Source organism: Mirounga leonina, unplaced genomic scaffold, assembly GCF_011800145.1.
Source record: "Mirounga leonina isolate KUSES-001 unplaced genomic scaffold, KU_Mleo_1.0 Mir_117, whole genome shotgun sequence".
In the NCBI taxonomy this organism is placed as follows: domain Eukaryota; kingdom Metazoa; phylum Chordata; class Mammalia; order Carnivora; family Phocidae; genus Mirounga; species Mirounga leonina.
Window position 1 is genome coordinate 6070961 of NW_023270274.1, and position 12800 is coordinate 6083760.

Genomic DNA, 12800 nt, shown 5'->3' on the forward strand with positions numbered 1-12800 from the left:
TGGAGGAGATTATGCTAAGTGAAATAAGTCAGCAGAGAGAGTCAATTATCATATGGTTTCACTTACCTGTGGAACATAAGGAATAACATGGAGGATATTAGAAGGAAGGGGGAAAATGAAGGGGGGGAGATGAACCATGAGAGACTATGGACTCTGAGAAACAAACTGAGGGTTTTAGAGGGGAGGGGGGTGGGGGGATAGGTTAGCCCGGTGATGGGTATTAAGGAGGGCACGTATTGCATGGAGCACTGGGTGTTATATGAAAACAATGAATCATGGAACACTACATCAAAAACTAATGATGTACTACTGTATGGTGACTAACATAATAAAATTAAATTAAAAAAATAAGTTTCTGAAACATTAAAAAATTAAATGTAAAAAACCATAAAAAATACTAGAAGAAAATACAAGGAAAAAAACCTTTTTAATCTTTGTGTGGAAAAGGCCCTTCTTTCTCAATATAACACTAAGGCCAGAACTGCGGGAAAAGACCAACAAATAAACTACAAATCTGCATAACTTTTAGATGGGGAATAAAAAAAATCCATCACCATAAACAAAGAAGAAGCTGGGAGGGGGGTACAACATATAGGATGGACCCAGGATCCATATCCATAACATATAAAGACACTTAAAATCAATTTTTAAAAAAATATCAAAAACTCAAGAGAAAAATGGGCAAAGGATACAAAGAGGAAAATGACAAAAATACAAATATCCTGTGAATATATGAAAAGATCACAATCTAATAATTTTATAATGCAAATTACATGAGATTTTTTTTCTTGTATTGATTTGATTAGGAAAGATTAAGGAGGCTGGCGCTCTCCAGTATTCTCAAGGTCATGGGGAGCTGCCCTACAGTACATGGTCCAAGGCAGAAGAAATTGTTACAGTCATTTGGAAAGTCTCCCAAAACTATGAGCATTAACTGACTTGCCTATTCTACTTCTGGGCATTTATTCTACGAAATAATCCTAAAAACAAGAGTTAATGAATACATGTACAAAGATGTTTACTGTACTAGCTTTTAAATATAGTTCATTATTAAAAACATTTATAATACGGTATGACCCGATTATTAATTTTTAAAACTGTATATATAGTACAAAACATTTTTAGAAATGTATAGAAAATCCTGTAGGGTCCAACAGTTATGAATTAAGATATAAGTGACAATGGGAAATTTGCACTTTCTACTATATTCGTGTCTTCATTTTTGAAATTTATGAGTATGCATTAATATTATTAGAAAAAATATTTTAAAATACAAGAACTCATAATACAATAGAAGCATACTTAAAAACAATCTATAAGTAAGAAGCTCAACTGGAAGGTGGTGGGATTCTACGACCTCCTTGGTTTCTGGGACTGGCATATCTCTTTTTTAATTCTAGTAGAAAATTGTTCCATATTTCAAAACACCACATATGATTATATACTCATGTACATTCTTCTCAATCAAAAACTATTTGAGTACAATATTCAAAGCATTATGCTAGATGTTACAGAGGACATAAAGATAAGAAGAAATAGTCCCTGTCCTGAAGAACTTGGAATCGGAAGGGAGAAAATTCTAAAAGCAAAAGAAGGCCAGATATAATAAGTATAAAAAAAAGAAATGTAAACACAAGTGCTTAAGTATTCAAATGAGGCAAAAATTTTGTCTGGTTTAGGCAGATCAGTTAAAACGTCACTGAGAAGGGGACAACTGACAGGAGCCTTGGAGAGAGATTCAGACAAGGAACCTTGGTGAAGATGGAGAGGTAAGACCTGTGGCAGGCATAACAAGGAAACATGGAGAACTCTAAGTGCTCAGGCCACAGAGAAAACAGAGCATGTTTTGATAAAAGCACAAAGTATACCTGGGAGAATAAGAAGGAAAAGATTTTTAGAAAAGCAGGCTAGATTTTTAGAGGTCTTAAAAGTTGATGGACAACTCCGGATGTACTTCATTTTGATGCTACAGGACAATGCAGAAGAGCTCTTGACAGGAAGGAGTATTTTTCCACAGCAAAATAATAACTTTCTCAACTTCCATAATCTCCAGTTAGGTGATAAATGCAAAACTGCTATTGGCTTCTTAGTTTTTCATATAACATTCATTTTTAAAAAGCGCAGTCAGGAACAAAACCCAGTACTTACTGGCTCCAAATATTTGAGTTAAAATACTTTTTTGATGGCTACAATCAATGTTGTAGGGAGTCTCGCCTGCTTTGTTGGGCCTATAAAGTAACCTCCCATCTTTGGGATTTCTTAAAAGAAGTTCTGCCAGTTTCCGACTCCTCCCACGAATAGCAATATGCAGAGGAGTGTCTCCTTTCTGTAAAACAGACAGGAAATTGGAACTTTCATATACTTTACATATAGTATATACAGAATAACAATTTTCATGTTTCTGAACTTTCCATATTTTTTATATAGGGAGAGTAAGTAATCTGAATTTTTATCTCTCTCCTCTGTAATTTTTTTCCCATGTTCCTCACCTAGCTTTTCTTGGGTATTATTTCTCCCACAGCCCTCTAGAATGAAGGTCATTTTTCTCCCCTCCCCTCAACTCATTGAAAGAAGAAGCAACAGGCTTTCTCCTTGCAGCACCTCCCAGGCCATGGATTTACCTCTATCCCTCATCCAATTATTTATTGTCCATGATGTCCTCCACTTTCCCCAACTAATTTAAATTCTACTGTACAACTTTCTTCTGCATTTGTCTAGAAAGCTTCACAATCTATACTGATATCCCATCTAGCATGAGTGACCTCAGATGTTCCCATGCGCTCTGCCAACCAGCCACCATCATGTTAGGCCCTTAAATTCGTTCTACACTTCTCTCCTTGGAGTCCTTCATATCGTACCTATCCATCTCTGTCCAGTACAACCTCTTCTGCCCTCCTCACCTTTCACTTCTCCCTATATCAACCTACCTTCTTCCCTTATTAGAATCCCTAGTCACATTAGTATTCACATCCAACACTAATGAAAACATGTAAAAACAAACCAAAAAACAAAAAAAAAACCTTAGGTCTGCAATGTGTTCTCCCACTTTTTACTTCACAAACACCTCTCTTGAAGACAATGACCTAAAAAGTTAACAAATTAAGTTCTCAGTTCTCATCTACCCTGATCTCTCTAGAACACTAAATGAAAATGACCTGCAATATTCTTCCTATAGCTTTGATGGCACAACCTTATCTTGATTTTGACTCTCCTCTTCTGCTTTGGGTCTACTTTTTCCTTTTCTAGATTCTCTTTCCACATCCTAAACACATGGCACAATAACTATGTACTAAGCTCACTCTATGTAAGGCACTGTGCTGGTACTCTGGAAGATAAAAAGATGGAAGACAAAACAGTTCCTGACCCTAAACAGCTTACAGTATAACAGGAAGAAATTAGATAAACATGCAAATTATAAAACAAAGCAGAAATGTGACACATGCCATAAGTTCTGACCTCAGCTTTCATCTTTCTTCCCATTGATGACCTTAGTCACACCATGCAATCCTTATCTCTCGGTAACTAAGTGACAAATTCTCATCACTAGGCTTGATTTCTTGCCCAAATTCTAGTCCCACACTTCCCAATGCCTATTGGTGACAGCTTCCTGAATGTCTCATCAGCCCTCAAACAAAACACACCTAAACCAGATTTCATCATTTTATTTCTCCACCTGAACCTCGTCTCTTATATCCCTGAACCTGTGAGAAGGTAGAAACATCATCTGTGGCATTTCTGCCAGACAAAAGGTCTCTGAAAATGCAGGGAAGACGTTAACACACTCAGCCAGTGTGCAGAACTGAGATCAGGGAGAGACTAGGTGAAAATAGCATTAATCTTCATTCTGAAATGTATCTGTATGAAATCCTCCATGAAGAGCCAGGATCAAGACTTTTATAGGTTTGTATTCCAAATTCTAGCATGACAGCACCTTATCCATCCTAAGTATGTGTTGAATGAAAACAAATGCTCCAAGGATATCATGTGTGCTTTTCAGCAAGTATGTGCTGACTCGAGGCAAGGCAACACACAAAAGGATACGGAGACAGAGAACTCCAGGAAACTTATTAGTGGTTATGAAACAAATATTTACAAATGACATGTTACCGAATTAATGAGGCCATGTGGAATCTTAAAGGGCACTTAGTCTAGTGGTTTCTTATTGCAAATTAGGAGGCCAGGGCCAGAAACAAGTCAACGGCAGAATGAGAAGAGGCAACGCAGGAAGTTTTCTATAAAGCTAAATATATTCAACTGCAAAATCTCTTGATTTTATGTCATTCCTAGTTTCAATATCAAAGTTTACTTTCTTTTATATGAAATTATACAAACATGGTAATAATAGATGGGAAGATTTTTTTGTTTTTTTTTTTCTTAAACAATGTTGTTTCTTGATAAATGCAAATACATATTGATTCTGTGTTTTTTGTTTAATTGCCTCGTAAATAATAGAAAGATAAACTTCAATTTATTATGGATTAGGAGAGCCCAAATCATATCATACATTTAGATGGAAAAATTTATATTTCTAACTTCATATATAAATCAATTCACTCCTTTTATGGGAGGAAATCAAGAAGTAGAAAAAGAATCCTGTTTAAAATGAAAACAAAATCAAACCAGGAATCAATTCTATATGAAGTAGTAAGCAATTGAGAGTTAAATTTGCCATGGAAAATATGAACATTTCTCTAAGACGATTATGGCGAGGACATGGCAGAACATTTTACCTCCTGTTAGTGGATATTAACACTAGTCTGCTCTATCTTTTCCAGACCCTTGGATTCTTTCCTCCTGTTTGTCTGCAACAAGCTCTACATCTGATGACGTCCTCTTTGTACAGTGGTCAATGGCAGCTTGCCATAACTGGTATGAGCAACAGAAGGAAAATCTGACGCAGCCTCTTTAATAGCAACCTAAGCCTGCCCATTCCTCAGCACGCTATCAGAACAGCCAAGAAGAGATCACAGGACCAAAATCCCACATAGATCACCCCGGCAAGTAATCTCTCCCTCCACAAAATAAAACCAGACTCCCTTAAGTCCAGCAAATATACAGGTCAGTCTACCAACAGCCTTCCAAAAAATGTTCTCTCTGCACAGATGTTTTACCTTATCTACAGCAGATACTTTAGCTCCTTTATCTAGCAGCAGCTCTACTACTTCAATATTCCTCATCTTGGTAGCCTTTATAAGTGGTGTTTCACCGTCCTGCAGGCACAGATAAGAAGGTTTGCCAGATTAATAGCTTTACTCATAAATGTTTAAAGTCACATCAATGCACATATAAGAATTCAAATATCTGACTCTGGCACAAGTCTATATTGAAAATGTTCTCAAAAAAACATAGCTGTAAAAACTAACAAGAAAAACGCTTTTCCTTTCCAAGCCAATCATTTGTATCAAAATAATTTTATATCACTCAGCCAAGAATGGATATGCCCACCTCCTTATCAGCCATTTCTGGCAACAGTCCCTTGCCCCTCATTGATTTGGCCATTTCCCAGTTTCTACCATTGGCACATGGGCAGCCCCTCCAGAGACTACTTCCCATTCACACCACTCCCCACCAACCAACCCACAGCTCGGCCAGTCAATGTCCAGGCAAGCCAGTGCCTAAATTTTTCAGAGATCTTTACTAGCATCACTTCAGTTCTCTGTGCACCTAAGGACCTGTGTGTAACAGGAAAAACAATTTGATACAAGAAGTGTGCCTCTGGAAAACCTCAAAAAAGTTAATGATTGCTTTTCAAAATCAAATTAAGGGATATAGGAAGAGACCATAGTTCAGCACTGAATTAGGAGACAGAAACCTGGTCAGAACCCACAGATGGTCACAATGGCTGACACATAGGTTTAAAAAAAAAATTATTATCAAGGAGCCACCCACACACCAAAAGGTATCCCAGGAAACTTTCTGCCCTAGGGCTCTAAAGCTACCATAGTATAGGAAGATGCTGGTCCCAATCTCTAGCAGATAAAATAGGAGTATCTTATGGGTGACTCCACAAGTTTGTTTATTCATTTAGAATTCCTACCAATTCAATCCAAATACATCCATTCCAGATACATTTTCCCCATGGAAAACTATTACACATAAGGTCAAATACAATCACTAAAGTCTTATATAGGTTTTATATTTTTCACATGATTTGAGCAAAATAGATTAAAGTGACCATTTTGGGGAACCAAGAACCACTCACATTGGTCTTTTAAAAGGAAATGTGTTCTGCATTCCAAATAAAAGCATAAAAGTTCTGAAAAAATGATCTGTCCACAATTTATGAAGAGCTGATATTGTATTTTCTGAAAGTATTTAATTAAAGTAACACATTATACACTATATTTTCCTGTGAATGAACTTCTGAAAGGATACAGAATTACTCCCCAATTTAATATAGATTATTACCAGTAAAACCAGTATAATTCTATTATCAAACAAAAGACGATTGAAAAAAATAAGCAGTACTAATATTCAGCACTGGGTATTGCTAGGAGAACAGAAATGTCCTTGATACCTTTGTGCATATCTCAGTGTCAGGATTGCACTGTAAGATATCTCTCACCATTGTTGCATTTCCTTTCTCTACAGCCCAATACAAAGCAGTTTTGTTGTCCTATATAATAGAAAAAAATCAACCATCACTTAAGATACAATATTGGAAACTGCTATTTGTAAACATAAAACATCATTTTTAACAGTTCTGCCAGAATACCAACAAACAGGAAATAATACTAACCCTTATTCCATCTTGGATTTACTCTTAAGAAATTCTTTATGAAAGAAGTCTAAGAAAACAATATTACTTGATATAGAAAGCAGCAACCCCACATACTTGATAAGGTGAAGTATGCTTTTGTTAATGTGGTCAGATTTCTGGGCTGTGCACTGGAAGTCGTTAATACCTGAGCTCATCCTTGAACAAGTCAAATATTCTGCAAATATTCTGACCCTTGGCTTTTCATGTGCCCAGTCTTTTCAAAAGATAATGCATGAGAATGTACTACACAAAGAGAAGGTGAATTTTTTTTTACCATGTTTTGCTTTCTTAATCCTCACCCACCCTGCACCCATTACACCAATCCTGATCTGATCCTTTAAATCCCATCTAGTTCAAAAACCAAAAATAGATCCAACAGACCCTGAAAGGAGAGCTAGAGAACAAAATAAAGTGACTAAAACGTAGGAAAACAGGCTTGACAGACAAAAAGGAATTAGGTAAACTCTAAATAGGGGATCCAGTAACCATCTTTTAGTGAAACTATGATTTTAATGCCCAAGACAGTCACTGACTTTCCGGGGCTGCCACACTAAGTCTCCCACACCAAACTTTCCTGGTGGAGTTCCCCACCTCAACAAGGTGCAGTAGCTTCCCAACATTTCTGGCCTGGCCCTCAGACCTCTCCAGCCCTGCCCCTTTCTATTTCCGCCTCTGTCTCTCATGCCACACTCCCCACCGGCCTGCAGCCAGCCTGACCTTTTTGCCAGCTAAGGAGTACAGTCTTTCACTTCCCCGTTTTCTTGAATTTCCTCATTTTATTATTCCACTATCCTTGCCTGAAATACCAGCCTTCCTTTTCTCTACCTATCTAAATCCAACCCATCTTTCAAACTTTGCTCAAATTCTACCTTCTCTCAAAAGCCTTCCTTAATGCCTTCTTTTCCCACCTCAAGACTCTTAAAGTGGTAAATTTCACTAGGCAATCAATCCTACACCGTCTTATACCAAAAGGCATCACTTTGTATGTTTATGTAAAAACACAAAAATAAACATAAAACAAAGTAAAACCTCCCTAACTAAAATACACATTTCTTACAAGGCAAGGGTTTCATGTTAAGTCCCTCATAGCATTTGGCATAATATTTATTAGTTTGATTCAAAAATAGATTTGGATACAAGCTAAACTCAAGGGAAAACTAAGTAGAAATGCAGGCTGTCCAACAACAAAATGGAATATTAAGTAGATTTTTTTTAACCTAAAGCTCTTGAAATACTGGATAAATTCACAAGTTTAGGGGAGGTTTACCTAATCTTAGTAACCTTTGTAGCTCTGTGAGCTAGGACTGCCTTACGCAAAGTCCATAGGCACTATCAAGGGGTCCTAGGAAAGGCAAGCAGAATGGGGAAGAAGGAGAAGAAAGATGAAACAGCAAGAATGGAAGAACAACATATGGATGAGGAAGACGAAACAGAGGGAAAATACTAAAGAAAATAAACTGGGTACATTCAAAATATCAGCAACTGTCTCAGTATCATAAATTACTCATTTCAGGATTGAATATATTTATACACTAGTAAGAGAGGTGTATTTGAAAAATATGAGCTTCGAACATGCTCTAATGTCATCTAACATGACATTAATAGAGAAATTCTGTAATAATGGCAGTCAAACTTAATACAGGCATCCATTAACTATATTAGGATCTACTAGCTCATCTCCAGAGAAAACTCAGAATGACATTGTCATCAGTCAACATGCACAAATGATGGTGCACAAAGGTGACAGCAGCTCGGGAATCACACACACCTGGCCTCTAATGTCTATATCAGCATATTTCTGGAGAAGTGCTCGAACGATTTCCACATGACCACCTCTGACAGCGCCAATCAACACAGTATCTCCACTCTAAAAGACCAAAAAAAAAGGTAAACTGATAAAAGAACAAATAAACACTGTTTTGAAGTTAATCGTATATTAATAGATACTTCTCTGCAAACTTCTTGGGAAAAAGAGTATCTCAAAATAAGAGAAAAATTTTAGTTAACTAACATTAATACCGGACATTAACAGCCCTAGAGTAAGAGACAGGTTATACCTCAAAATGAGGACTCTTAAATTCCACGACAAAAGTTTAGAAAGACGAGTTACCAAGAACAATAAGCCATACTCTTTGAAGGTGACTGACTTCCCACTATAAATGTAAATTAAATTAAATGACACCAGAGCTGTCAATGAATCAAATGAACATTCGGAAATAACATAATAAAAAACCGTTGGAATAATGCTATATGACGAAAGTCATGGATTGTAAAAAAGGGAGTTGTAGGGCTAGGGCTGTCAGTGAGTTTATAACCACATTTCATTAAGGGATAGGGTAGTTCCCAGACCAGTATCCATAGTCTAGGCAATCTGGCATTACAAGCTAACAGTGCAAAAGACTGACTCATCCCCCATGACAAGGATTAGATGAAGTTCATTACCTCATAAAGACATCTCTGCCCTAAAATTATATTTACCAAACAACAATCATTATTAATTATATCTTCCTACTACTTCAAATGTAAAATGGCTATTCTGGCAATGCCTGCCTAATTTTTTTTTACTCTAAATTATAAATCAGTTGTAGGACTTTGAGTTGGGCAAGTCCATGAGCTGTGGCTCATCTCAATCCTTAGTGGGCCTCAATGGGTTATAAATCAAGATGCAAGTCCTTGAGGATTACTGAATTTAGCACCCTGTGTAGTATCTTTAACTACTACATTAAAAGCAGAAATAAATGCAAAGCAAACCAATTTTAGTTGAGAATGTTAGCATTAATATGATGCCAGAGTAGTAAGTTAATAAAAGGTTATAAATATCTCATTGCTTACTATGTGCCATGTACCATTCTAGGTATTGGGAAACAAGACAGACAAGTTCTCAGCTCTAGAAGAACTGACAGTCTAGAGGAGACAAGACAACATACAATAAACACAAACAAAAAATTAGACAAATGGCATGTAAATAAATTAAAATACAGTGATGTCATAGAAAGTGACTGGACTGTGACTTTGGATTGGGTCACTGAAGATCTTTCTGAGGAGCTCATATTTAAGCTGAGGTCAGAATGACAAGGAGGAGACAGCCATATAGTGATCATGAAGATCAGCATTCCCAACAGAGCAGAGCTGGTGCAGAGGTCCCAAAGCAGCAACAAGAGCAGTATGCTCTAGAAAGGAAAAAAAGTTAATATGGCAGCAACCTATTAAAACAGGGAGGAAGGGAAGTAGACAGACACAGGATGTGTTCTGGAGGTAGAGCCAAACGGACCTGCTGAAGAATTAGATGTGGTAGGTGGAGAAGAGAAATCAAGGCTAATGCATAGGACTTAGGGCTTTAACAACAGGGTGAATGGTGATGCCATTCACTCAGATGGAGAAGACTGAAGGAAAAGCAGGGTTGGGATGAACCAAACAAGACACCTGCTTTGCGGGTAACTTTTAAAGCCCATCAGACATTCAAGCAGACAGTTCAAGTAGCGTTGGAAATAGAAGTGTAGAGTTCTGAGAAAAGATTAGAGCAAGAGATACAATTTTGAAAATTCTAAGTATAGCTGAAGGCTTGGGAAAGTGAATAACACCAGCCATGAACAACACTACAATCATAGACATCAAGGACAATTACAGACTAATAGTACATGTGACATTTTCAGTAACAATATTATTTGACAAAGATTAAAAAGAACACCCTTCACAAAGATTGAATACATTTTAACTTCTTAGTTTTAAAGGTAGAAATAAAATTTATCTTTTATTAGAACAAATGTATGGCATACATGAAGAATCCTGAAAGGTGTGAGAAGTTAAGATAATCTTCCATTATGTTACTATGAGAAGACAAATCTCAAATAGGTAACCTACCCTATCAGGTATGTTCACATATGTTCCGGCATCGAGGAGATCTTGTACAATCTCTGTATGTCCCTCCTTTGACGCAATCATCAAAGCTGTATTTCCATCCTTATCTGTTAAATTTACATTTGGATTCCTCTTCAAAATTTCTTTTACTGACTGTGTGTAGCCTCCTCTTACTGCCACAATCAGTGCAGTCATTGAATTCTAAAAAACAAAAACAAGCCCAAGAAATCAGTATAATCTAGAAAACATATGATTTATGCCACAGTCATAAAACTATGTTTTCAAGAAGGTGGCCTATTATTAAGAGTGATTTCGGGGCGCCTGGGTGGCTCAGTTGGTTAAGCGACTGCCTTCGGCTCAGGTCATGATCCTGGAGTCCCTGGATCGAGTCCCACATCTGGCTCCCTGCTCGGCAGGGGGTCTGCTTCTCCCTCTGACCCTCCCCCCTCTCATTCTCTCTCTCTCAAATAAATAAATAAAATCTTTAAAAAAAAAAAAAGAGTGATTTCGGATAATGAAATGCCAATATAAATAGTCACATACCAAAACTGGCTACGAAGCCTGTTTTCTGTTTTTGAAGATACATTAATTTTCTTGAGTGAACAGGACAGTTAAAACATTCAACTCTTCAAATGATAATCTGAAATTGGATTTGCTGACAATGAACAGACCCTCTCACTAATATAATGAGATGAGATGGGATGATTCAAAATGAAACACATTCTAAATTAAATAATCCAAAATAAGGTCAATCAGGCTTCAAACAAAGAATTGTTTATAATAAAAATCTGTAGGAAAACTGAAGTAAAACAATGAATTAATAGCTACAGGATATTTCAATAAAGTATAATACATTCTTCTGTCTTTCACAGTGATCTAGAAACCACATTTTCAAAAATGATCTCATTTTTAGTGGTTCTTTTAAAAGTTGCACATCTGGGCGCCTGGGTGGTTCAGTTGGTTAAGTGGCCAACTCTTGATCTCAGCTCAGGTCATGATCTTGGGGTCCCAGGATTTAGCCCCACATGAGGCTCTGAACTCAGTGGGGAGTATGCTTGAGGATTCTCTCTCTCTCTCTCTCCCCCTGTCCCTCCCCCTGCTTGCATGTTCTCTCTCTCTAAAACAAATAAAAATAAATCTTTTAAAAAACATAAGCTGCATATCTAATTTATAACAATAAATCACCTAATAGAAGAACCTGACTCATTACCAAAAGAAGTATTAAAGTTGCTTCCTGAGAAACTGATCTATATTGAGATGTCATATAATCTCCTTATTGAAATATTTCAGTCATTAGATCAGCCCCCCAAACTGAGTCATAATTCTCTCACATATTAAATAATATAGCCTTTTAAAATCCTGTAAGAGTCAAAAATCATAGAAATAAGCCACTTATCCACTTGATAAACTGTCCAGAAAAAAGGAAAGTGAAAGATATGAATTTCATGGCTGTCTAAGAATCATGCTCTTTCTCCACATGGCACTAAAAATATTATATACTCCATAAAGGTCAGCAATTAGTAGCTTCTGCCAATATGGAAAATAGGAGGAATTGGTTGATACTAAGCCAAGTGTGATTTAGAGTTCATTTTGTTACAATGCAGCCAGAGATTTGGTAGTATCCCTTCTCAATGCTTTATGATCCATTTCACGTAATACTTAATTTTACAAAGAATACTCTGTATTAATCATTTCTTGTACATAAATATCATTTCCTTTAACTATAATCTCACAAGTTCAAGGGAAAAGCCATCTGTTAGGCTCCTCCAGAACCCCGAGCACATTTGGCACAGGGCTGCGTGCACAGCAGGTGCTCAATAAGTTATTAAAATAACTGCTACTTGGTAGGATGTATTGAACCAATTTTTAAGCTTTCTACATTCTGACCGCTAATTTCTGACATTTTTAAATCTATTAGAAGAGGAAAATAAGTCACAGCTAAAAACATACAAAAAATTATAATATTATTTTAAAATCTTAAGGAAAAGGTATTTTAACAGGGCATAACTTTTTCCCACAATTAACAGTATTTCAAACTATTTGATTTAAAGAGTATTTCAAGGGGTGCCTGGGTGGCTCAGTCGTTAAGTGTCTGCCTTCGGCTCAGGTCATGATCCCAGGGTCCTGGGATCGAGCCCCGCGTCAGGCTCCCTGCTCAGTGGGAGGCCTGCTTCTCCCTCTC

At 36.9% G+C, this 12800-nt stretch overlaps 1 protein-coding gene across 9 annotated transcripts in view; it reads right to left on the reverse strand.

Annotated features, from left to right (window-relative positions):
• The window catches only part of LOC118007296 (kinase D-interacting substrate of 220 kDa), a 102086-nt gene that overhangs the window by 64139 nt on the left and 25147 nt on the right, over positions 1-12800 (reverse strand). For all 9 annotated transcript variants that reach the window (XM_035000315.1, XM_035000314.1, XM_035000312.1 and 6 more), the window contains exons 8-12: positions 10622-10819; positions 8529-8627; positions 6518-6616; positions 5112-5210; positions 2149-2326 (exon numbers count right to left, since the gene is read on the reverse strand). In XM_035000315.1, the coding sequence (XP_034856206.1) occupies positions 2149-2326; positions 5112-5210; positions 6518-6616; positions 8529-8627; positions 10622-10819 (673 nt within the window). The remainder of the gene's footprint in view (positions 1-2148; positions 2327-5111; positions 5211-6517; positions 6617-8528; positions 8628-10621; positions 10820-12800) is intronic.